Here is a 26,172-nt window from a genome sequence, read left to right on the forward strand (position 1 = left end):
CGGATAAAATTGAAAACGCCTTCCAGAGTGGATAAGTTAAAAACGGCCCCCGTTGCATATCCATCTAAACTACCCAATACGCGAAACTCGGCTCGGATCTGCTCACGTCGGGTACGCGTTTACGTCATACATATGTCATATACTGCACATGCCAGCCCGGGAAGTAAGAAAGTAAGTAAAAAAGTAAGAGCATGTCTGATTACATCGATCCAATGGACCTTCAAGCTGCTCTGTGTTTTAATGCAGTAGATGTGTTTTCCTGCTCACCCGCCCGGCTGGAGCTCCTCAGTTTGGTGTCGCCAAGTTACACACACACGCACGCGCGCGCCGCCTGTTCAAGCCGCTCGTGAAACCATAAACCCGAGACTGAAAACAAAACTAGCAGCCGAACGGGTTTATTTTGCTGAGATGGACACTGCCTTTTCTCTTCTTCACCGAAACAAGAGTGAGTGTTACTTAATAAAGGCAGATTAAAAGAGTTTCGGTTTGCTCCTGCTCCTCCCTCGAGCACTACAGTACCTCAGCCGGACCGGTGTTCTGTAAAGTTATCCTAGCAAGTTCTCATACAGACCGTTTTATTATTCAAAACAAGTCATTACAAATTATTTGACTCGGCCAAAGACTCGACCAATACGCACAAAACATAAAAATCGGCAAATGCGTGAAATTCTCACCGATTTTCTATCAGCCCAGCTGATCGGTGGGACAAAACTACTGTTGAATTTTCCTACCCGCCTGGATTTCGCGCATGCGTAGTAGGCTTGGTAGGATAACTTGACAGAACAGCGGCGCAGATGTGCAGATCAGACAAGACAGAAGACGTTGCGCATGCGTGCAGACATAGTGGAGACATTTATGCGTCACCGTATAGACGCCGATTTCCTCCTTGAAAACGGTCGTGTAGACGCAGCAAAAAGTGAGAACGAAAACGGACTTTTGCGTTTTTGTTTTATACCGTCCCCGTGTAAAGTGGGCCTAAATGAGACTTTTTCACTTGGAATATAAACAAAGGATGCAGGGTATGGTTTCAGTTTTTAACCAACTTTTGAGATCTTTGTGATTTTTAACATGAAGCGAAAAGCTTCCATGCTCGGTGTATCGTACAAGATGAAACGAATAAGAATTGCTCTTATCTTAAACAGGAAGATATATATATATATATATATATATATATATATATATATATATATATATATATATATAATTTTTCCTCTCTGCTTTTAATTTTGAGCAGTTTCTTTTATATGAGTGATTCCACGCTTATGGGTACTGAAATGGGGACATGAACTTATTTTTAAAAATTCACCTAAAACCATTTCTTTTTTTACCATCAGGTCACAAAACATGTAATCTTTAATGAATGATATGTTAAAAGATAACTTTAATTTTCTGAGATGTAATAAAAACATATTTATATGCCAAAGTCAGAACGTAACAGAAGTGTTGTGGACATATAGATTCTCAATTTTAACAATGTAGAATTACTTTTTGAAACATAGGAAGGTGATGTTTTAGCAAATATAATTAATAAACGTGTAGTAGAATAAACATACACATTCTTTCAATAAGATTAACATGGTATATAGCTAGATTGTAATTAATTTGTAACAGACGCGAGATGGACAATCGTAACAGAAGTAATGTAACAGACATCATTTTGGAACTCATAGGCTTGACTTTGGCATATAAATATGTTTTTATTACATCTCAGAAAATTAAAGTTATCTTTTAACATATCATTCATTAAAGATTACATGTTTTGTGACCTGATGGTAAAAAAAGAAATGGTTTTAGGTGAATTTTTAAAAATAAGTTCATGTCCCCATTTCAGTACCCATAAGTGTGGAATCACTCATATCCAAAGCAGGGCCTTAGTTAGGGGTGTGTAGTTGTTTAACTGGTTCAGCATGAGTGTGTTAAATGCCTTTTTTTTTTGTTTGTTTGTTTGTTCCACTTGTTCTGCTCAGAGTGGCACGTTCCAAACACACTTCTTAACCCGTCACTGGAACAGGCTCACGCTGATCAAGATCAAGAGTCATCAAATCAGGAACTCATCACACAGCACTTCATGTTCCCTGAATTGTCAGAGAGAAAGTGATGAAGCCTCTCTTTTACCTTCTTTCACTTCATTCTCTCTCTCTCTGTGAAGAATAATGTGATTACAGGTGTGTATCCTGCGAGCCCATCATCCTGGCTCTTTGTGGTTATAGCGATCCTGGCCACCATGTACACGCGCTCGGATCCGTCCATGGGCCTCATCGCGAAGATCCAGGAGCACCTGCCTGCCAGGTGACCACCCCTCTCTACACTGGAGATTCGATCCAGATAATAATAGACTGGTACCAAAATCCAGAATTGTGACACCCAAAGGCATTTTTGAGACAAAATCGGCAAACAGTCTTATTTTGTCAATTTGGGTGTGCCGAATTCAAATCTGCAATATGCCGAGCTCTATCTGACCTCTATTGACCTCTAGGGGTCATTGAACTTTGGGCCTGTAAACGTCTCAGCTGAACCCAGTTTCTCAGCTTTCTAAGGAATGAAATGTACTAAAATGATTAATGAAGTTAGCAAATGGCCTTGTTTGTTAAATGTTTGGGTGCTGAATTCATTTTTCATTTGTAAAACGACATATGACCTCTGATAACCTCAAGGTCATTAAACTTGGCCTATAGGCCTATGCATTTAATGGCATTTTTAAACTGACTTTACTCCCCCAAAAAGAATATGAACAGACAAAAAACAAATAGAAAGGAACAAATACAACATTAAATGCCAGTCCATGTACATGTGACTTACTTTTCACAGTGAGAATGCCTCGGCGATCACCTTACATAACATTGCATTACATTTAGCGGTTATTGTTTATACAAAGCTACTGAAAAAAGGACAGATTCAGCAGCATACAAAATGTGGGGGCATACAGGGGATACAGGTTAATCAGGGTTAGTATATATGAGAGGTTTTTTCTTTGTTTTTTGTTTTTTAAACGGGGTAAAGCCTTTTACAAACAACAAAGAAAAAAGCTCTCATATATACTAACCCTGATGGACTGGCATTTAATGTTGTATTTGTTCCTTTCTATTTGTTTTTTGTCTGTTCATATTCTTTTTGGGGGAGTAAAGTCAGTTTAAAAATGCCGTTAAATGCATAGGCCTATAGAGATCTTGCAGTCACGTGACCGGAAAGTACACAGCCGCCATCTTGTCGGTCAACAGCACAGCTGAATACTGCTGCACTCGTGTACAGAATGGATCAATTTCGACGGACTACACGGCTCATTTTTCTAATGAACAGGTAACTAGATATATGTCTAAAATAAACGATCTACAGATTAGTGACCCTTATGGCTTTCCGGACGGAGTTTTCACGACCATGTCAGTGGATATGGAACTGCCAGCGGAATACCCAGACGTGTATAATTACCTCATCAACTTTCCCTCGCTGTTCAGTGGTGAAGCACTGCGTGCTTATAAATCTCTGCACGGTTATCATTACAGAAATTCAGGATTTGTCAGTGACTCAGATGTGGCATCTTGTAAACAAGAAAATGATCCTCACTGGATGGGTAAGTCACTTAAGTATTGAGTATAGCACTGACCAGCCGATTATAGAATAGAATAAGGTAATTCCAGCTGTAATTCCAAATCGTCCGTGTTGTTTACATGGATCTGGCGTTGGAGAGGTAGAGGCTTCGCAGTGGAGGTTTGAGTGGCTGTTTTCTGAGCTTAGTCAACAGGCCGGCTCTGCCTGCAGCCTCGCTTTTGCTCCCGGCGCCGCCTCCTTAGCTTTGCTTCCAATAACAATCCACGGAGACCCCGCTGGTCTCGCTATCTCGTCCGGAATGTTGTGCATGCGATGGAAATCGCTACAAACCGTCATTTTCTGCTGGAAACCAATGTCCAGTAAGTCCATACGGTTGTAGTGGATATTGAAGTCCGGTACAGACGAACAACACGCAAAAATACACACAAAAAACATAAACGTGCACAGGTAGGGAGAGCTTGTAGCTGCAGCCGTTGTAGTAGAATTGTATATAGTAGGGTTTTCCAGAAGAAAAGGTAGAAGTAGAAGGCGGAAATATGGCGTTTGACCGACAAGATGGCGTCTGTTACAATCTGGATCGGCTGTGACGTCACATGCAAGTGCTCCATAGGCCAAGTTTAATGACCTTGAGGTTATCAGAGGTCATATGTCGTTTTACAAATGAAAAATGAATTCAGCACCCAAACATTTAACAAACAAGGCCATTTGCTAACTTCATTAATCATTTTAGTACATTTCATTCCTTAGAAAGCTGAGAAACTGGGTTCAGCTGAGACGTTTACAGGCCCAAAGTTCAATGACCTCTAGAGGTCAACAGAGGTCAGATAGAGCTCGGCATATTGCAGATTTGAATTCGGCACACCCAAATTGACAAAATAAGACTGTTTGCCGACTTTGTCTCAAAAATGCCTTTAACTCCTTAAATAAGCACTTTTTTGAATTTTGGTACCAGTCTATAATGTAATCCCAGAATAAAACCATAACTCCCAGTAGGAGCTCCTTTCTGTTCGGGGGGGGTTGATGTGAGATTTCCTCTCGTGCTGTTAATGACGAGTGTTTTTTATTTCTCTTGTACCAAAAAGGTCATTATTAAAGCCAGTATTTTTATTTATCTCTCTCTCCGTAGCGGCTCTTTGAGCCTGCAGTGTCAGACGGTCGTCTCGGCCGTGGTGTTCAGCACTCTGCTGTGGCTCTCCCTCATCTTCACCATGAAGCTGTGCCTGAAGCAGCTGCTCTCGTACCACCGCTGGATGTTCGAGCACCACGGCAGCGTGTCCACCACTACCAAGATCTGGGTGGTCAGCGCCCGTTTATATATTTATGTCTCATCTCATCTCATTATCTCTAGCCGCTCCATCCTTCTACAGGGTCGCAGGCAAGCTGGAGCCTATCCCAGCTGACTACGGGCGAAAGGCGGGGTACACCCTGGACAAGTCGCCAGGTCATCACAGGGCTGACACATAGACACAGACAACCATTCACACTCACATTCACACCTACGGTCAATTTAGAGTCACCAGTTAACCTAACCTGCATGTCTTTGGACTGTGGGGGAAACCGGAGCACCCGGAGGAAACCCATGCGGACACGGGGAGAACATGCAAACTCCACACAGAAAGGCCCTCGCCGGCCCCGGGGCTCGAACCCAGGACCTTCTTGCTGTGAGGCGACAGCGCTAACCACTACACCACCGTGCCGCCCATATATTTATGTATTTATTTATTTATTTATTTATTAAAATGTAGTCAGCCAGGGAAAATGCTGTTATCTGATTGGTTAAAGGTGTCCGTTTTTTGCTCTCGTTGTATATTGACCCCAGTAACGAGCGAAACCTGGAAAGTAGATTTTCCTGTAACCGTGACAACAGGGTTCCCGCGGGTCCTTAAAAAGTCTTAAATACAACTTTCGGTGGGGCGGCACGGTGGTGTAGTGGTTAGCGCTGTCGCCTCACAGCAAGAAGGTCCGGGTTCGAGCCCCGTGGCCGGCGAGGGCCTTTCTGTACGGAGTTTGCATGTTCTCCCCGTGTCCGCGTGGGTTTCCTCCGGGTGCTCCGGTTTCCCCCACAGTCCAAAGACATGCAGGTTAGGTTAACTGGTGACTCTAAATTGACCGTAGGTGTGAATGTGAGTGTGAATGGTTGTGTGTCTATGTGTCAGCCCTGTGATGACCTGGCGACTTGCCCAGGGTGTACCCCGCCTTTCGCCCGTAGTCAGCTGGGATAGGCTCCAGCTTGCCTGCGACCCTGTAGAAGGATAAAGCGGCTAGAGATAATGAGATGAGACAACTTTCGGTTTTCAAGGCCTAAAAACGTCTTAAATTGTTTGGAATGACTGGAATTTTCGAAAGGGAGGTATTAAATTTAATATTGGACCGAACGAGTGAAATGTCTCCATCCGGTTTGGGGTATTTTTTTTAACCGTAATTTTAAAAGTGACCAGCGTACCTTTTGGGCGCAGCATTGGTTCTGTGCGTTCCGTACATCAAGAACTAACGTTAGGAGGCTACTGGAGGAAGTGTGGTGTGGAACTAACGCTAGGAGGCTATTGGAGGAAGTGTGGTGTGGTGTGGTGGTTGTGAAGAGTGAGAGATACGCAGGTAGCTTACGTGGGCGCAAGAAAGCGTTGATAATTATGGGAAGATGTCTGTTTAACGACAAGTGGTTGGGGGATGACAAATACCCCCAAAATAAGGAGAAGAATCGTTTGCGATAAAAAGCGCTGGATCGCACAAATGTGTTTAAAGACGGTAACGCAGCGCTGGGGACACGGCGGACTGGGAAACTGGTTTTTCACAGACACGAGGCGCGCGCATGTGTGTGTTAGAGGTCAAGCGCTCCGGAGTGAAACTCAGGGGAGTTCGCGCATGCGCACAAGAGTCAGGTGGAAAATGGGACTTATAGGAAATACTAATAATAATAATGATTAGCATTTTTTTTTTTACATATTTAACATTGTTTATTGTACTAAGTTTAATATAAATATATAAACAACCTTTATTTCAAAACTCAATTAAAAAGAAGTCCAAAAAATGCAATAATTCTAAATATAGTACAATATAAATAATTTGTACAAAAAGTTTTTTTGTTTTACAACCCCTGGCAAAAAATATGGAATCGCTACTCTTGGAGGATGTTCATTCAGCTGTTTTACTTTATAGCAAAAAAAAAACAAATCACAGACATGACACAAAATTGTTTTATTTAACAGCTGAACATTCTGGCTTTGTAAAATATACCTCAAAAAAATATGAAATTGTTGTAATTAATGGCACATTTTTTTTAAAGATCAAGTAGAAGAAAAAATTATGGAATCCCTCAATGATGAGGAAAAAATTATGGAATCAAGCTATAACTTGCATTTCTAAAACAAATATCCGCACGAGCCTAAATGTGCAAATTATGTACAATTCGCACAGGATAAGTATTACCTATGGACCTCTGGTAATTCGCAATTACCCCCGCACCTCTGTGTTATTGTGTGGCGCATTCGGACGGGATAAGCAAAAGTCTGTAATTCACTGAATTTACAGACATTGTGGCCGGATTGTGACAATCAATACAGTTGTAGCATGTTGGAAGTGCCAACATATTACTGTAGTACATTAATGGTGCATTAATAAGGTAGGATGAAAACACAGTAGGCATAAGAATAGCACTGTATCCAAATTAAGAGAGGGGAAACGCATATGATAGGGATGCAGTATGTTTGCTCCACGCTCTCAAAATGAGAAGGCGGGGTCACTGCAAATGAAAACAGTCTCGAGATGACAATGTAAGTGAACAGGCAGTTTATGGCGCTGTTTACACATAGCCGGGTATTTTGCTAAACGAACATTTGTCTTCCCTCCGTTAACCAAAATATCTTCGTATTGCTGTGTCATGGGGGTTAGCGTGGCTCCTTACCATATGCTGCCACACAAGCCATCCAGTTGAAGATTCTTCGTGCTTTCTTCTTGGAGTTCTTCTTGGAGCTGTTTCTGCTTATCTGGTTCAAATACGGGATAGGCCTACTACCACTTGCCCCTGAAATGCTGTTTATCAAAATTTCGCCCGTATCCTCCATTATTCACTCCAGAAAAGTACAAGAGACGCACGTTTAATAATTACAAACGCAGACATGCGCATTCACACGGGACTTGGATTACCACTGGACGTCCATGGGCGATTGCTCTAAGACAACGAGGGAGGCTCAGCCTCCTCTAAAAATGCCCTTATAACTTTAATGTGTGCGTGAGTTTTTCCCCCTCGTGACAGCGCGATGCAGCGCAGCCTCAGTGGGCTTCAATGGCATTGGGAGCTCTGCGCTTTCAGTCTCAAAATGCAAGACGATTATTGGACAAATACTGCGAAAATGCCCGCCTACGGACTCCCACGGACTCCCAGCCTCAGTGGGCTTCAGTGGCATTTGGGAGCTATGCGCTTTTCAATCTCAAAATGCAAGACGGTTATTGGACAAATACTACGAAAACGCCCGCCCACGGACTCCGAGCCTCACATGGGAGGGACATGGCAAAGCTTTCCGCGAGGAGACTGGTGATTGGTGAAAGCGGCCGGATATTTTCTTTGATTGACAGCTCGTTTCAACTATAGACAGGCAGCGGTACAGTGTTGCCAGATTGGGGGTTTCCCGCTCAATTGAGCGGTTTTAAGTGCATTTTGGCGGGTTTTGAACATATTTTGGGCTGGATAACGTCAGCAGTATCTGGCAACATCAGTTCAGTCCCATGCGGATTCGCAAGTGCTGTGGTGTATTGTAAGAGATCAGCTTACATTTCGATTTCATTCATTACATACGGTTTCTACCAGCTTTTTTAGTTTGTATATATTTTCATTGTAAATAAAGTGTAAATATAGTGTTGTCAAGTTTGCTATCTTAGTTCCAGAAATTTTGTTTATTTGAGTGACTGAACTTGAACTTGAGGGGGCTAGTCAGCTAGCAAGAAAGCTGCGCACGGATGCCAAGCATTGCTGATTTAATTTTGGCGAAGCCATTTGCCAGTCTTCCTTTCGAGGAAAAAATTAAAATTAAAGAGCAGGGTAGACCAACGCCTCAAATTGACTTGGTGAAAAAGGTAGGGAATAATACTCGTTCCTTTCAGCTCTCCTGGTACGAGAAAGTGAATTGGCTAACAGCAAGTGACTCACATCAACAACAGTAAATAGCCTACTTTAGTAATACGTCATGGATGGACCAAAAATATAGAATCTATTTAAAATGTTTATGCTGAGTATATTATATTGGAATATATGTTTTTCTGGATATGAATTAAACACAGCTACAATTTGGAAAACATTTTTAAACAAAAACACAGCCGAGAACATTTCACACTACAGACCTGGATTAAAAGTGAAGGGTTATCAAAATTGTCAATAAAACATTTCTCAGTCAAAATAAGTAAAATATAGGGAAAGTGTCATTGAATGAAATGTGTGGCACCCAGCTCTACTGCTGAGGTTCCTGACAAAGAGCTGCTTTCAATAATGATCAATTTTTAAACAACATGCCACGATTTTAAAATATAAAATGTTAAAATATACCCCTCCCCCCCAACACCACCATCATGTATATTGGACAGTAGGCTAATGGGCCAAAAGAACCTGTTATTTCACAGTTTGTGACCCTGCCAACAATCAGCCAGATCAGAGGCAAGAGTATGGGCAAAATTGATGTGTTTTTTCTTTTAAAATCTGGAAATATCGTAACCGATCAGCCTCCCCTGTTTGAAAGACTACCAGCCGCCACTGTGGACGTCTGTGTTTTGCCTAAACACAGTAGGTAATTCGCGGCGGAATTATTACTTGGCAAATTACGGACATGGCGCATTCGCACGGGACTAAGAACTCAGACATTCTCTGTAATTATTCCGAATTACCAGAGGTCCACAGGTAATACTTATCCCGTGCGAATAGGGCTTTAGTCTGCAGTTAAGAGACTGCTTGTAGACCTGAATGAGCTGTTGCACCTGGCTGACTGACAGAAAACATGGCCCCAACAACAGAACTGTCAGTTGAAACGATGGAAAGGATTATAAAACTCCTTAAAGAAGGTAATTCAACACGGAGTGTGGTAAAAGATGTTGGGTGTTTCCAGTCAGCTGTGTCTAAAGTTTGGAGCGAGTACAAACAACATGGGAAGGTTGTAAAAGGGAAACGTACAGGTAGATCAAAGCGTCAGGACAGGAAACTCAAAGCAAGATGCCTTGAAAATAGACAATGCACAAGAAAAGAAATGAAAAACAAAAACAGGAAACAGGAGTCAATGTTTGTGACCAAAATGTAAGAAATCGGCTGAAGGAAATGGGATTTACAGACAGAAAAGCCAAACGTTAACCATCATTAACACCTAAACAGAAGAAAACAAGGTTACAGAGGGGTTAAAGAGAAGGAGTCGTGGACTGTGGGTGATTGGATGAAAGTTATATTCAGTGATGAATCATGAATCTGCATTGGAACTTTTGTTTGGTGCTGTTCCAATGAAACATATAAAGATGACTGCCTGAAGAAAGCAAGCAAATTTCCACAGTCATTGATGATCTGGGGTTGGATGTCAGGTAAAGGACCTGGGCAGATGGCGGTCATTACCTCTACAGTAAATGCACAGGTGTACATTGAAATTTTGGACACTTTTCTCATTCCATCAATCAAAAGTACTTTTGGTGGTGATGAAGTCATTTTTCAGGATGATAATGCATCTTGCTACAGAGCAAAGAGCATTGAAACTTTTCTTCAGGAAAGGCAGATCAGCTCAATGGCACGGCCAGCAAACAGTCTGGATCTCAATCCAATTGAAAATATATGGTGGAAATTGGAAAAAAAGAGTCCATGACAAGGCTCCATCCTGCAAAGCTGATCTGTCAACTGCTATATGAGAAAGTTGGAACCTGACTGATAAAGAATATTGTTTTTCATTAGTGAAGTCCACGCCTCAAAGAATTCAAGCTGTCATAAAAGCCAGGGGAGGTGCAGCAAAGTACTAATTGTGTTTTTTTTTTTTTTTTTTTTTTTTTTTAAATTTATGATTCCATAATTTTTTCCTCATCAAGAATATTAACAACCACTAATAATAATTAGTAGTAATAGTTATTATTGAGGGGCGGCACGGTGGTGTAGTGGTTAGCACTGTCGCCTCACAGCAAGAAGGTCCTGGGTTCGAGCCCCGTGGCCGGCGAGGGCCTTTCTGTGCGGAGTTTGCATGTTCTCCCCGTGTCCGCGTGGGTTTCCTCCGGGTGCTCCGGTTTCCCCCACAGTCCAAAGACATGCAGGTTAGGTTAACTGGTGACTCTAAATTGAGCGTAGGTGTGAATGTGAGTGTGAATGGTTGTCTGTGTCAGCCCTTTGATGACCTGGCGACTTGTCCAGGGTGTACCCCGCCTTTCACCCGTAGTCAGCTGGGATAGGCTCCAGCTTGCCTGCGACCCTGTAGAACAGGATAAAGCGGCTAGAGATGATGAGATGAGTTATTATTGATTATTAAGCATTACTACTTAAGAATTAGTGATTAATAAGTACTAGGGATTATTAAATGTTATACAATTAAGTTATTAAAAATTATTACAAATAATTATTAAAACGTAGTAATTGGTAGAATACAAACAAATACTCATGGATTATAGATGAATTTTTTTAAAAATAGTGAACATTGATATAAAATAACTGTACTACTACTAATAATAATAAACAATAATACTACTAGTAATACTTGTTGTTAATGTTATCAGTTCAATTGTTATCTATGTTCACTATTAAAAACAAATTATCTATCTCATCTCATTATCTCTAGCCGCTTTATCCTGTTCTACAGGGTCGCAGGCAAGCTGGAGCCTATCCCAGCTGACTACGGGTGAAAGGCGGGGTACACCCTGGACAAGTCGCCAGGTCATCACAGGGCTGACACATAGACACAGACAACCATTCACACTCACATTCACACCTACGCTCAATTTAGAGTCACCAGTTAACCTAACCTGCATGTCTTTGGACTGTGGGGGAAACCGGAGCACCCGGAGGAAACCCACGCGGACACGGGGAGAACATGCAAACTCCGCACAGAAAGGCCCTCGCCGGCCACGGGGCTCGAACCCGGACCTTCTTGCTGTGAGGCGACAGCACTAACAAATTATCTATAATCCATGAATAATTGTTTGTATCACTACTACTACTAATAATTACTATTTTTTTAATAATAATTTTAACTAATATTATAACTCAGTTTTGGGCGGCACGGTGGTGTAGTGGTTAGCGCTGTCGCCTCACAGCAAGAAGGTCCTGGGTTCGAGCCCCGGGGCCGGCGAGGGCCTTTCTGTGCGGAGTTTGCATGTTCTCCCCGTGTCCGCGTGGGTTTCCTCCGGGTGCTCCGGTTTCCCCCACAGTCCAAAGACATGCAGGTTAGGTTAACTGGTGACTCTAAATTGACCGTAGGTGTGAATGTGAGTGTGAATGGTTGTCTGTGTCTATGTGTCAGCCCTGTGATGACCTGGCGACTTGTCCAGGGTGTACCCCGCCTTTCGCCCGTAGTCAGCTGGGATAGGCTCCAGCTTGCCTGTGACCCTGTAGAAGGATGGAGCGGCTAGAGATAATGAGATGAGATTATAACTCAGTTTTATAGCATTTTAATAATCACTACTTATTAGTATAATTTAGTAGTTGATAATAATTACTAATTATTAAATTACATTTTGATAACCACTGCTTATTAATTAAGTAGTAATTAATAATACTGAATTATAATTGCTACTCTATTAATTTAGCTAATAAGTAGTGATTAAAATGTTATAAAATTGAGTTAATTTTTTATTATTATTATTAAAAAAGTAGTTTATTATTATTTTTATTAGTAGTAGTAGTCGTCTCTAGGGTTGCAAAGGGGCGGAAAATTTCCGGAAAGTTTCCATGGAAACTTTGGTACGGGAATTTTGGGAATTTTCAAAAAAAAAAAAGCACTGGAATTACGGTAATTTAGGGGAATTATTTAGTTAATTAATTTATTTATATTTATATATATATATATATATATATATATATATATATATATATATATATATATATATATAAAATGTATAACATTTATTAATTAATTAATTATTTAATTATTTATTATTATCAGAGATGATGGAAATGCAGTCTGCATTGTCGATGGTTTGTTTAACCTTTGTTTGCACTCTGTTGTACTCTTCACCCAGCAAATGAGTGGATAGTGCATGTCTGGTTGGGGGAGTGAATGCTGGTCGGATTACATTAAAAAATCTCTTCCAGTAGACATTGGCAGACATCAGAGGTGAGGATGTTGCATAGATCGCTCGAGCTAAACATTCATCAGCATTTCTCTGACTTTGCTCATCCATGGAGTCAAAGTACCTTCTGAGGCCTGAGGGTCCAGGAACCGATGAAACGGTATCAGAAGAATCTGATGCAATAGATGAATTTTCACCTGCTGCATTTGTTGTTGCCTTTGGACATTTGGAGCATTGCAAAATATGATTCTGCATTTTCGTAGCATTCTTACCATATTTCTTGGCACAATATTTGCACATGAACAAAGATTTCCTGTCTACCGTCGCAGGTGTGAAATGCCTCCACGCATTGGATAGCACGCGTGGCATTTTTCTGTGAAATAAGATGACAAAACATTTACACAGTTAACATTTTAGCACATCTGATGTCCCATTAAACTAGCACTAACACATTTTGCTGTAGCTAGCATGAGAATTTATTCAATGAAATGTTCTAATTATCTTACATTTACTTTTATTCTTACCAGTAAGCTAGCATTAAATTTACCGTAAAATACCAAATAATAGCCGACTTCCAATTAACCGCCAAGTTCCCTTTAATGGCCGGGTGTACGCGTGTGTTGTGACAAATAAAGGCCGGTTCCGAATACTCGCCGGGGTCTAAAAAAAAAAAAAAAAGCGTCCGAACGTTCTATCTAGAATCTTGAGGCCCAGCACTTTTCTGGTTTTCTGGTGTTTAAACGATTTTGCATTGCATAGTTTTCTACCGAAACAATATGAATGAATGAATGAATGAATGAATGAATGCAAAATGAAATTATTTCTATAATACTGTTTACAACATTTTGTTACACGTGATAATAAACATGCCATTTCAATGTTATAATCTTGGTCTACCGTAATATTTCTTGAGGAATGCAACTCCGTAACTTTTGACAGATGTCTTAGCCAATTACGTTTGACATGGGTGTGTGGGATATCACTTACGTCATCGAATGAGGAATACCCCTTTGGGTATACCCACCGAAAGCCAGCGTGTGTGGTGACATTGAGGACTGCGGGTTTCCAAGGTTGGACTGCTGCTTCTGTTAAACGACCTAAATTGCCGAATGCATGCGTCAAAGCACACACTGAGTTTTATTAAAGACCTTATACCATTTCACTTGCCCTTACCCATTCGGATCTGGAAGACGCTTTACAAAAAAGGTGAGAGCGTTCTAACATGCATTTCAGTCTGCTCGCGGCCAATCTAATCCAAGGGGCCTTTTCAACAAGTAATCTGTCGTGCAAGTTGGGCAGAAGCACGCGTCAGGCAGGCAACATGTAGGCCTACAAGTCAGTAACCTATTCAACTAACTTTCATCCGAACTTTAAGTTTTCTACGGGGTCGAGCCACCGTAACAACTCACTCTGGGAATAGGCTCATATCGGCCAAATAGGGAGACGTCTTGGAGAGAAACGTGAGAATGCAAGATGACAGTATGTAGTCACTGCAGGTCACTTATTTTTCAGCATAAGAAAAAACCCTTTGGTTTGACACTTCGCACCCTGATTATGTTGCTTCAACGTCACGCCCTCCATGCAATTTCAGATTGACAGACATCGCGAAGCGCAAAGGGTGGAGGCTGCATGGGTGAGGGTGATAGCAAGTGACCATAACTTTGCAGAGTAATTAAATCACAGTGCTGCGCACAGACAATGGTGTGGTTTCTTGATTATTTTGTAAAGCATGCACTTAACTAGTCATTAACAGGAAAAGGTGTGTGATTTTATCCTTTATCCACCCCGACTGTGCCATGCGAAGATGCATTCTGCGCGTCTTCAAAATTCCCCGAAGTCGGCACCGTGCTATCTGTAATCTAACTCTAAACAAACTGTAAGTTATACTGGTTAAAAGTAGGCCTATCTGAGTGATTTTTTTTTCCCCGTTTTGAGGTAGATTTTGGGGAAGGTGTTTGTGAAGAAGGAATTAATCGCCTGTTCCAAATAGCCGCCTAGTCTCTAATACGCGCCGGGTCTCTTACGTGATTGAGACAAATAATAGCCCGGGCTATTATTTGGTATTTTACGGTAGTTTTCTTACATGAAATGTTCATAGGAAGCTTTCATTTAGCTTATCTGGTTTCCCATTAAGCTAGCACAATTTGCTGTAACTAGCATCACAAGCTAACTACTTCAATGAAATGGCACAATTCTAATTTACAAGTAAATTAGCACTAGATTTATTCTACTATACCTTTTCATTTTTACTTAAACACCATAATAGATAAAAAAAAATCCTCAAACATCCTCAAAACTTACTTGATGGCATGTAGTCCTTTGTCTGTAATGTGTGATCTTGGCAGTTTGTATTTTAAACAGTTCTAGCTCTTCAGAATTCTAGAAGTTATTGTGCATGTGATAGAGGGATGCAAAATGCACGTAAGGGGTGTGGCTTCAATGGCTCCTGAGAAAATAACGTTTTGTCCATGTGAGTGAGTAACAGCGTGCTATGCACAACTTTATTCCCAAAAATCTGCCTCTTTTAACCAAGATTATGCTACAATATTTTTTTCTACTTACTTAATTGATGTCCACTTTCAAAATTCCCAGTCTTTTCCCGAAAATTCCCGTTAATTCCCGAAAATTCCCATGGAAAGTTTCCACCTTTTGAAAATTCCCGGAATTTTGCAACTCTAGTAGTCTCTTGAATGTTGGAGCATATACACTGGCAACTGTTGCTGTAAATTTGTCCAGCTTAATTCTCATGCTCATCACCCTGGAACTTGGTCCATTCCAGCTGATCGCAAGAGGGCGGATGGTGTTTTTAATCGCAATAGCCACTCCTTCAAGCTTGGTTTGTCCTGGTGGCCTGCCTGAGTAGAGAAAGATGGAGTTTCCCTCAATGAACTCGCCCTCACCTGGTATCCGGCATTCGCTGAGACAAGCAATGTCAATATTAAGACGATCGAGCTCCATTGACACTAAGGCTGAACGGCGCTCTGGAGCTTGGCGTTTGGCTGTGCTTTCATCGGACATAGTCCGGACGTTCCAACAGGCTAATTTAACTTGGTTAGGATTCTTGCGAGCGAAACTGGGCTGATTGGGGCCACGGGGTCTTCGAGGCTTTACCCGTTGTCTGTCATGCTTGCTGTTGAGCTGCCCAGATTCACAGTGTGGATGTTTGTGATGTTGATTTTGCTTATATGGGTCCGTAGCGGGTATGTAGTTCCGCTGCGAAGGGTTGCTGGCCCCGTGCAGCGGGCAAGCAGGCTGCCCTCTTCGGTACTTGTGTTCCTCAGGGGGTAGATTTAGGAGTGGAGTCCTACGAACACACAAATCACCTAACCTAACCCAGAGAGGCGAAGTTTGAGGACCAGTGGGCTAACCCAAGCAGGGACTGATCCTGATTTGTTTACTACTACTGCAAGTACTACTTACTGTGTAGTAGTAATACAAACAATTATTCATGGATTATCGATAATAATTAATTGAATAATGAACATTGATGTAACAATTGCACTGATAATTAGTTTAGTTATTACAACACATTGATTTATATCGATAATGGTTATGAAAGGTGACAGTTGTTTTTGTGTTTAATGTGACGCTCTGATGATTGTATGACTGCATAAATAGGTTTACGTTGTTACCTGCTATAATGCAGAAGATACTCGAGAACTTCCTCAGCCAGCTGTATACTGTACGACACTCGGACTGATTTTGCTGTCGGACACAAAATCACACATCAAAGATAATCTTTGGGGATTGAAATAATGCCGGCTGATCTGGAAAAACTAATACATGCCTTCATCTCTAGTAGGGTTGATTACTGCAATGGCCTTTTCACAGGCCTGCCAAAAAAGACCATCGAACGACTTCAGCTGGTTCAAAATGCAGCGGCGAGGGTTCTCACACGAACAAAAAGAACAGAGCACATTACTCCAATTCTAAGGTCCCTTCACTGGCTTCCAGTAAGCTACAGAATTGACTTTAAAGCATTGCTGCTGGTGTACAAATCTCTAAATGGTACAGGGCCCAATTACCTCTCTGATATGTTGCAGCGGCCTAACCCAATCAGATCTACCAGATCAAAACAGAAAAATTTACTATTAAAACCAGTTGTTAAAACAAAGTGTGGTGAAGCAGCTTTTAGCTACTATGCAGTACAGCTATGGAACCAACTGCCAGAGGACATTAAAAATGCTCCTGCTGTTGGCAGCTTCAAATCTAGGTTAAAGACCAAGCTGTTCTCAGATGCTTTCTGTTAAATAATTAATATTGTCTTCTTTACATTTTTTATAATCTTTACTTTCTCTGCATGTTTTAAATTTACTTTAATTTAACTTTATTCTATTCTGCTGGTTTCTTTTTTTTTTCTCCTCCTATTTGAACTTCTACTTCATTTTATTATTTTATTTCTACTATTGTTTGATTCTTATTATTTCTTTTAATTCTTTTAATTAATTGTTTTAGAATAAAAATAATTATTTTATGTAATTTTATTTCTCTATTGTTTACTGTTTTTTGTTTTTACTTCTGTAAAGCACATTGAACTGCCATTGTGTATGAAATGTGCTATATAAATAAACTTGCCTTGCCTTGCCTTGGCTAAGGTTGTTCAGCCGGTTCTACTTGCCGTTTGTTTTCGTTTTTGAAATGATTTATGGTGTTTTCTCCAGTAAACTCCAGTCTTCTCCTTGCTGCTACAGTAGTTCTGCAGGCCCAAAACACACGGCTTTGCTTCAGCTGTTTGCATGTCTAACAGTTGCCATTGATGCACCCTGTTGTTCACCAATTGTGTGCGTTCTTCTTAAAGTTAGTAAAAAAAACTATTGCAGAAAACAGTTTTAAGTTGTCGTATTTATCATTTTCTTTGTCATGGTACAGTCTTAATTTTTCCATTTAGAGGTCTTGAAAAGGTCTTAAAGGAGTACGCCACCCCCAGGTGAAATTGAGTCAGTCCCTAGAGTTGGATGAGTGAGCCAAAGCGTTTTGTAGCCGACCCAGCCATTGTCCTGATCTGGAAACGTCCCGGTTAGCTTTAGCTTAGCGTAGTCGCTGTAATCTGGCGTGTCCAGCTAGCATTGTCGTTGCAAAAGTGAATCAAATAACTCAAGATTTTTTTATAAATTATTTCTCATGACCTGTACATTCACATCGAGTACGCATATCAATGCATATTTACACGAAGGGATTTACTTGACCAATTTATATCTGGAACTATTTACGGCCACAGCACAGGCAAAGCACCGCTGCAGGCGCAAAGACACCACGCAGCACCTGAAAACCCTGGTTTCCCTGGTAACACTGGTGTATTGACGGAAGTTGTGGTGCTGCGCGGTGTCTTTGCGCCTGCAGCGGTGCTTTGCCTGTGCTGTGGCCGAAAATAGTTCCAGATATAAATTGGTCTAGTAAATCCCTTCATGTTAATTTGCATTGATGTGCGTACTCGATGTGAATGTACAGGTCATGAGAAATAATTATTAAAAAAAATCTTGAGTTATTTGATTCACTTTTGCAACGACATGCTAGCTGGACACGCCGGATTACAGCGACTATGCTAAGCTAAAGCTAACCGGGACGTTTCCAGATCAGGACAATGGCTGGGTCGGCTACAAAACGCTTTGGCTCACTCATCCAACTGCAGGGACTGACTCAGTTTCATTTGGGGGTGGCGTACTCCTTTAAAAGTCTTAAAATTTGTACTTGAAAAATGTGCAGATACCCTGGACAATGATTTATGCGTGTTCTAGATGTTGGTGAGGATCTTCTCTGGTCGTCAGCCGCTGCTGTATAGCTATCAAGGTTCTCTGCCTAATCTACCTGTACCTGCTGTCAAGGACACCGTCAAGAGGGTGAGCTCATCATCATCATCAGTGCTGAATGGCCAAATGAGCATGATTTTAAAATCTCTCTCGGTCTGTAGTACCTGGAGTCAGTGCGTCCTCTGATGACCGACTCGGAGTTCGAGAGAATGACGACTCTAGCAAGAGATTTTGAGCTCAGTCTCGGGAACCGCCTTCAGTGGTACCTCAAGCTCAAGGCAATGTGGGCCTCCAACTATGTGAGTAAAATCCAGCAAGATGGATATTTTCTTTCAGTTCTATTAATCCTTTCAGCAGGACGATATTTTTATTTTTTTTTTTGTAATTACATACCCAAAACTGCTTTCTTCAAGCATAAAATATTCATAAATATAAGTTTTAACGTGCAGAACATTTGCAGAATTACACTTTTAATAAGAGGAGAATTATTCCTTTAAGTGCAGACTTTGGCTTTTAATCCCGTAACTAAGAATCGTAACCTTGAACCATAAGAGCAGCCATATACGGTGGCATGCAAAAGTTTGCGCACCCTTGCTGAAAATGTCCGTTACTGTGAAATAGTTCAGTGAGCAGAAGATGAACTGATCACCAAAAGGCATAAAGGTAAAGACGAGACATTTCTTTTCAGCGTTTTCTGCAGGATTTGTGTCTTATTTTTGTTTTGTACAATTGGAGAGTGAAAAAAGAAAAGGAAGACCATGCGAAAGTTTGGGCACCCCAATACATTTGAGTTCTCAGGTAACTTTTACCGAGGTTCCAGACCTTAATTAGCTTATTGAGCTGCGGCTTATTCAAATTCTTCGTTAGGAAAGGTCAGATGATGCAGATTTCAAAGCTGTAGAAATTTTCTGACTCCTCAAACTTGTCCCTAAAATCAACAGCCATGGGCTCCTCTAAGCAACTCCGTCACATTCTGAATAATAAAATAATTAACGGTCAGAAAGCAGGAGAAGGCTACAAGAACGCAGCCAAGTGTTTTCAGGTAGCTGTTTCCTCAGATTGTGATGTTATTAAGAAATGGCAGTGAACAGAAACAGTGGAGATCAAGGTGAGGTCTGGAAGATGAAGAAAACTTTCTGAAAGAACTGCTCGTTGGATTGCTAGAAAGGCAAATTAAAAACCCCTGTTTGACTGCAAAAGACCTTCAGAAAGATTTAGCAGACCCTGGAGTGGTGGTGCTCTGTTCTACTATGCAGCGACACCTGAACAAATATGACCTTCATGGGAGAGTCATCAGAAGAAAACCTTTCCTGCGTCCAAGCCACAAAATTCAGCGTCTGAAGTTTGCAAACAAACATCTAAATAAGCCTGATGCATTTTGGAAACAAGTCCTGTGGACTGATGAAATCAAAATAGAACTTTTTGGCCACAATGTGCAAAGGTACGTTTGGAGAAAAAAGGGTGCCAAATTCCAGGAAAAGAACACCTCTCCAACTCTGAAGCATGGGTGTGGATCGATCATGCTTTGGGGTTGTGTTGCAGCCAGTGGCACAGGGCACATCTCATTGGTCGAGGGAAGCGTGGATTCGAATAAATACCAGCAAATTCTGGAAGCAAACATCACACCATCTGTAAAAAAGTTGAAGTTCAAAAGAGGACGGGTCCTACAATAAGACGATGATCCAAAACACACCTCAAAATCTACAATGGAATCCCTCAAGAGGCCCAAGCTGAAGGTTTTGCCCCGGGCCCTCACAGTCCCCTGACCTAAACATCATTGAAAATCTGTGGCTAGATCTCAAAAGAGCAGCGCATCCAAGAGAGCCCAAGAAACTTGTAGAACTGGAAGCCTTTTGCAAGGACGAATGTGTGAAAATCCCCCAGGTAAGAACTGAAAGATTATTAGCCGGCTACAAAAAGTGTTTTTACAAGCTGCGATACTTGCCAAAGAGGGTGTTACCATGTCAGGTGCCCAAACTTCTGCTTCAGGTCCTTTTCATTTTTTGGTATTTTACGCCTGTAAATGATGGAAATAAAAATGTAATCTTGCGGAAAATATTAAAGAAACATGTCATCTTGACCCTTATGCATCCAAAATGCATCAGGCTTATTTAGATGTTCGTTTGCAAACTTCAGATGCTGAATTTTGTGGCTCGGATGCAGGAAAGGTTTTCTTCTGATGACTCTCCCATGAAGGTCATATTTGTTCAGGTGTCGCTGCATAGTAGAACAGAGCACCATCACTCCAGGGTCTGCTAAATCTTTCTGAAGGTCTTTTGCAGTCAAACAGGGTTTTATTTGCCTTTCTAGCAATCCAACGAGCAGTTCTTTCAGAAAGTTTTCTTCATCTTCCAGACCTCACCTTGATCTCCACTGTTTCTGTTCACTGCCATTTCTTAATAACATTACGATCTGAGGAAACAGCTACCTGAAAACACTTTGCTACGTTCTTGTAGCCTTCTCCTGCTTTCTGAGCGTCAATTATTTTATTATTCAGAATGCGACGGAGTTGCTTAGACGAGCCCATGGCTGTTGATTTTAGGGACAAGTTTGAGGAGTCGGAGAATTTCTACAGCTTTGAAATCTGCATCATCTGACCTTTCCTAACGAAGAATTTGAACAAGCCGCAGCTCAATAAGCTAATTAAGGTCTGGAACCTCGGTAAAAGTTACCTGAGAACTCAAATGTATTGGGGTGCCCAAACTTTCGCATGGCGTTCCTTTTCTTTTTTCACTCTCCAATTGTACAAAACAAAAATAAGACACGAACCTTGCAGAAAAGGCTGAAAGGAAATGTCTCGTCTTTACCTTTATGCCTTTTGGTGATCAGTTCATCTTCTGCTCACTGAACTATTCACAGTAACAGACATTTTCAGCAAGGGTGCCCAAACTTTTGCATGCCACCGTATATGGCCTGAAGGTTAGAGAAGCAGCCTTGGGCCCGAAGGGTCGCTGGTTTGATTCCCGGGACTGGCAGGAAAAATGTGAGGTGCCTTGAGCAAGGCACTGAACCCCTGGGTGCTGTAGTATAGCTGTGTGTGTGTGTGTTTGCTGCTTCAGACGGGTTAAATGCAGAGGAGGACTGTTGCTGTGCTTGAGTGTACACGTCAGCGCTGTTTGTCCCTGAGGGTGGGTGGAACGCTCAAGTGCAGACAGGCGAGTTGCGATGTTCGACATGGTCTTTTATTTTTTGCTTTTCAGATTAATCGCTTCGACTTTGTCACACACACCTTCGCTCTCCCCCTCCTTTTCACCGCTCCGTCATCACCGAAACAGACAGAAACACACCCCACGTCAAGTGACAACAGGTGTGATCACTTTGCCAGTCACCTTCCCTGGCCCCGCCCTCCATTCGCAGCCTGAGGCTTGACCACGTCCCTGCTTCCACATAGGCTGTCACACACATCGATCTGTTCAGTGTTTGTTTCTCTCTCGACATTGGTGAAAAAAATGACTGTGATTTACACCGAACATTTCTACCTGACTTCAGTGCTGCAGGTGTGTGTGTGGGGTTGATTTTAAAAGTCCATTGCATACGTGGGCATGGTCGTAGCCAGCTATGAGGTCCGGACCTCGGTCATTTTTAAGAGCTGAAAAAAACGCATTTGTCCGCTAAATATTCAACTGGATAAAAAGATAAAGAATAACGTTAAAACGTCTTTGTAAAAAGTGCATTGTTAATTATGTTAAACGTTGATTCTGTGTCTGTTTCGTGCGCGCGGCTCGGAGACCAAGAACACACAACCGAATGAGTGCGCGACTCGGGGGGAGTGAACGCAGTGCAGGAGAGACGTTTTTTTTTCTTTCATGGGAACGATCAGCGCACTTTTATGAAGCTGTTACCCCTACTCTTTATTCAAACATGGTGGTGTATACTGATTTTTTTTTTTTTTTTTTGCCCCAGAATATTTTTTTTGTGTGTGTGTAGGTGTAACAGATGCCAGGTTGTTAATGTATCTCAGTTCCATAGGCTACATGATGAGGGGATCTTTTGTCCTCATTGCTTGGGCCAGATCAAATTATTAAACAAGCTGAAATTATTCTTACTCTTGCCACATACATGATTTTTTTTTTTTTTCAAAACTGATGCTATTCAGTTCAAACACCATTAAGGCCCACTTTACACGGGGACGGTATAAAACAAAAACGCAAAAGTCCGTTTTCGTTCTCACTTTTTTCCGCGTCTACATGACCGTTTTCAAGGAGGAAATCTGCGTCTCTACGGTGACGCATAAATGTCTCCGCTATGTCTGCACGCATGCGCAACATCTTCCGTCTTGTCTGATCTGCACATCTGCGCCGCTGTTCTGTCAAGTTATCCTACCAAGCCTACTACACATGCGCGAAATCCAGGAGGGGAGGAAAATTTAACAGTAGTTTTGTCCCACCGATCAGCTGGGCTGATAGAAAATCGGTGAGAATTTCACGCATTTGCCGATTTTTATGTTTTGTGCGTATTGGTCGAGTCTTTGGCCGAGTCAAATAATTTGTAATGACTTGTTTTGAATAATAAAACGGTCTGTATGAGAACTTGCTAGGATAACTTTACAGAACACCGGTCCGGCTGAGGTACTGTAGTGCTCGAGGGAGGAGCAGGAGCAAACCGAAACTCTTTTAATCTGCCTTTATTAAGTAACACTCAGTCTTGTTTCGGTGAAGAAGAGAAAAGGCAGTGTCCATCTCAGCAAAATAAACCCGTTCGGCTGCTAGTTTTGTTTTCAGTCTCGGGTTTATGGTTTCACGAGCGGCTTGAATAGGCGGTGCGCGCGTGCGTGTAACTTGGCGACACCAAACTGAGGAGCTCCAGCCGGGCGGGTGAGCAGGAAAACACATCTACTGCATTAAAACACAGAGCAGCTTGAAGGTCCTTTGGATCGATGTAATCAGACATGCTCTTACTTTTTTACTTACTTTCTTACTTCCCGGGCTGGCATGTGCAGTATATGACACATGTATGACGTAAACGCGTACCCGACGTGAGCAGATCCGAGCAGAGTTTGGCGTATTGGGTAGTTTAGACGGATATGCAACGGGGGCCGTTTTTAACTTATCCACTCTGGAAGGCGTTTTCAATTTTATCCGTTTTTCAGCCTCGGAAACGCCGTCCCCGTGTAAATGAAAGGCACTTCTGATAAAATATTTAGTCGTTTTTACCCGACAGCGTCCTCGTGTAAACGGACCCTAAAAGTAATTTCATGGATGCAAACGGCGCGCCTTTTGGCAGGTGCTGCCTTTTTCACGGCTGAGTTTTTTTTTTTGGGGGGGCGTTGGAGTGTCTGATTATAATTTCATCAAAGTAAATTCTGTATTAAAATTACTAAATGGGCGGCACGGTGGTGTAGTGGTTAGCGCTGTCGCCTCACAGCAAGAAGGGCCGGGTTCGAGCCCCGTGGCCGGCGAGGGTCTTTCTGTGCGGAGTTTGCATGTTCTCCCCGTGTCCGCGTGGGTTTCCTCCGGGTGCTCCGGTTTCCCCCACAGTCCAAAGACATGCAGGTTAGGTTAACTGGTGACTCTAAATTGAGCGTAGGTGTGAATGTGAGTGTGAATGGTTGTCTGTGTCTATGTGTCAGCCCTGTGATGACCTGGCGACTTGTCCAGGGTGTACCCCGCCTTTCACCCGTAGTCAGCTGGGATAGGCTCCAGCTCGCCTGCGACCCTGTAGGACAGGATAAAGCGGCTAGAGATGATGAGATGAAAATTACTAAATAAGCAAATGCCGTTACAGTCCATGAAACATCGGAAGTATAAGTATGAGAAGAAAACAGTAAACCAGAAAGCTGCACACGTAAAGCCAATTACGTAACTCGTGTTGGACTGATGGAAATCCTTGTGCGTGCAGTGAAGTGCAGCCAGCAGCAGATAATGGCGCGCAGCCAATTGGCTTTACGTGCACAGCTTTCTGATTTACTGTTTTCTTCTCGTACTTCCTGTTTCATGGACTGTAACGGCATTTGTTTATTTAGTAATTTTAATACAGAATTTACTTTGATGAAATTATAATCAGACACTCCAACGCCCCCCCCAAAAAAAAACCTCATCGGATCTGCACGATTCACACAAGTCCCCCAGACAGCCGTGAAAAAGGCAGCATCCGCCAAAAGGCGCGCCGTTTGCATCCATGAATTTCAGGAACAGATCTCTTGTGTGATGTGTAAAGGCCTCTGCATGCTGTTGCGACAAGGCTTTTGCAGACAGCTTTTCGCAGACAGCTTTTCACAGACGGTTGTAATTTATCGTTGAGCGGGGAGTAAAAGGCGTGCGCGATGTTATTCACCGCTACAACGCAAGGGGGCGCGAAGTCGCGAAGTTGGTGGGTGTGGTTAGTGGAGTGTTTATCCTCCGGTTACTTATAATGACTAGAACTGGAGTCGTATAGATGTACGTACTTCCTCGATCAACCGCTCTTCGTGCTGCTCCATCTTCACTCGTGTTTTTAAAAATGGCGGTCGTGAAAACAAACCAAACCGGGAAAGTAGGGAAGCGGAAGTGCGTGTACAGCGGATGTAGAGTGGACCAATCAGAGCCCTCTTGTCTGCGAGGCTTCTGCGGTGGTCACAATTTTTGGGAGGTGCGCACAGAGCGTCTGCGAAGGTGGGGGGGCTACGCAGACGCTATCTGCGACACCGTCTGCGAGGACTGCGTTGTCAGCATAAATTGGCCTTAATTCCCCCCTCTCATTTAAATATGTCAAATTTTTCGGCGCGCTCTTTGCACGCGCACCACGGGCCTCGGTGATTTTAAAATGCTGGCTACGGCCCTGTACGTGGAGGAAAAATGGTGGTGCATAAACGAAAACCATAGCTTGCTGCTCACACCTTGATGCTTGACTTCTGCTGCTTGATGTGGTCCTTGAAAACCCTTTGATGCTCAATAAAATTTTTAGAAAGGTGTTTATAATCCCCGAAATTAAGTATCATGTAGTTACAGTTTCCCTGATCTACAAGCCCTGGCAATAATCATGGACTCACCACACTTAGAAAATGTTCACCCAGCTTTTTTTTTTACTTTTGGAGGCAAATTAAAAAAAAAAAAAAAAAATCACATCTGAGACAAATCGAGTTTTGTTTTATAGCTGAACATTCTGGCTTCATGAAACGTACCGCAATTCAATTCGAAGATCCATCCTCGGATGCGCTGGGACACATCATGAGTGACGTTTCGGGTCTTTCAGCATCATTCACCCTCGCTGAGGCGACGCAGGTGTGGTACAGGAACCATTCTTAGAAATGTATGAAAAGCTTAGAAATGGTTTGGATAGAAGGATTTTTTTTTTTCCCTTCAGTTGCAGGAAAGTGCCATTTTTAAATTCAAGGTGTGGTGCTGAGAGCAGGGTTATTCTGTCTGTCCGTCACAGGTGAGTGACTGGTGGGAGGAGTATATCTACCTGAAAGGCCGCGGCCCCATCATGGTGAACAGCAACTACTACGGCATGGTGTGTGTAGCTCTCTCTCTCTGGTAACTGAAGCTCACTATGATATGTGGAGGCGAGAATAAATTATTCTGACGCTCTTATTATTTTGTTTTCTTCTCCATCAGGATTTTATGTTTGTGACCCCGACTCCGATCCAAGCGGCCAGAGCGGGAAACACACTGCACGCTCTCCTCCTGTACCGCAGGAAGCTAAACAAGGAGGAACTCAAACCTGTGAGTCC

At 42.2% G+C, this 26,172-nt stretch overlaps 1 protein-coding gene across 2 annotated transcripts in view; it reads left to right on the forward strand.

Annotated features, from left to right (window-relative positions):
* The window catches only part of LOC132886456 (carnitine O-palmitoyltransferase 1, liver isoform), a 69,875-nt gene that overhangs the window by 26,513 nt on the left and 17,190 nt on the right, over positions 1 to 26,172 (forward strand). Inside the window, exons 3-8 of one of the 2 annotated variants that reach the window (XM_060921112.1) lie at positions 2,150 to 2,289; positions 4,673 to 4,844; positions 18,510 to 18,611; positions 18,683 to 18,820; positions 25,875 to 25,952; positions 26,057 to 26,164. In XM_060921112.1, the coding sequence (XP_060777095.1) occupies positions 2,150 to 2,289; positions 4,673 to 4,844; positions 18,510 to 18,611; positions 18,683 to 18,820; positions 25,875 to 25,952; positions 26,057 to 26,164 (738 nt within the window). Of the gene's footprint in view, positions 1 to 1,967; positions 2,290 to 4,672; positions 4,845 to 18,509; positions 18,612 to 18,682; positions 18,821 to 25,874; positions 25,953 to 26,056; positions 26,165 to 26,172 lie in introns of both variants that reach the window. The other variant, XM_060921113.1, reaches the window with a different exon arrangement.

Source organism: Neoarius graeffei, chromosome 5 (genome assembly GCF_027579695.1).
Source record: "Neoarius graeffei isolate fNeoGra1 chromosome 5, fNeoGra1.pri, whole genome shotgun sequence".
Classification (NCBI taxonomy): Eukaryota; Metazoa; Chordata; class Actinopteri; order Siluriformes; family Ariidae; genus Neoarius; species Neoarius graeffei.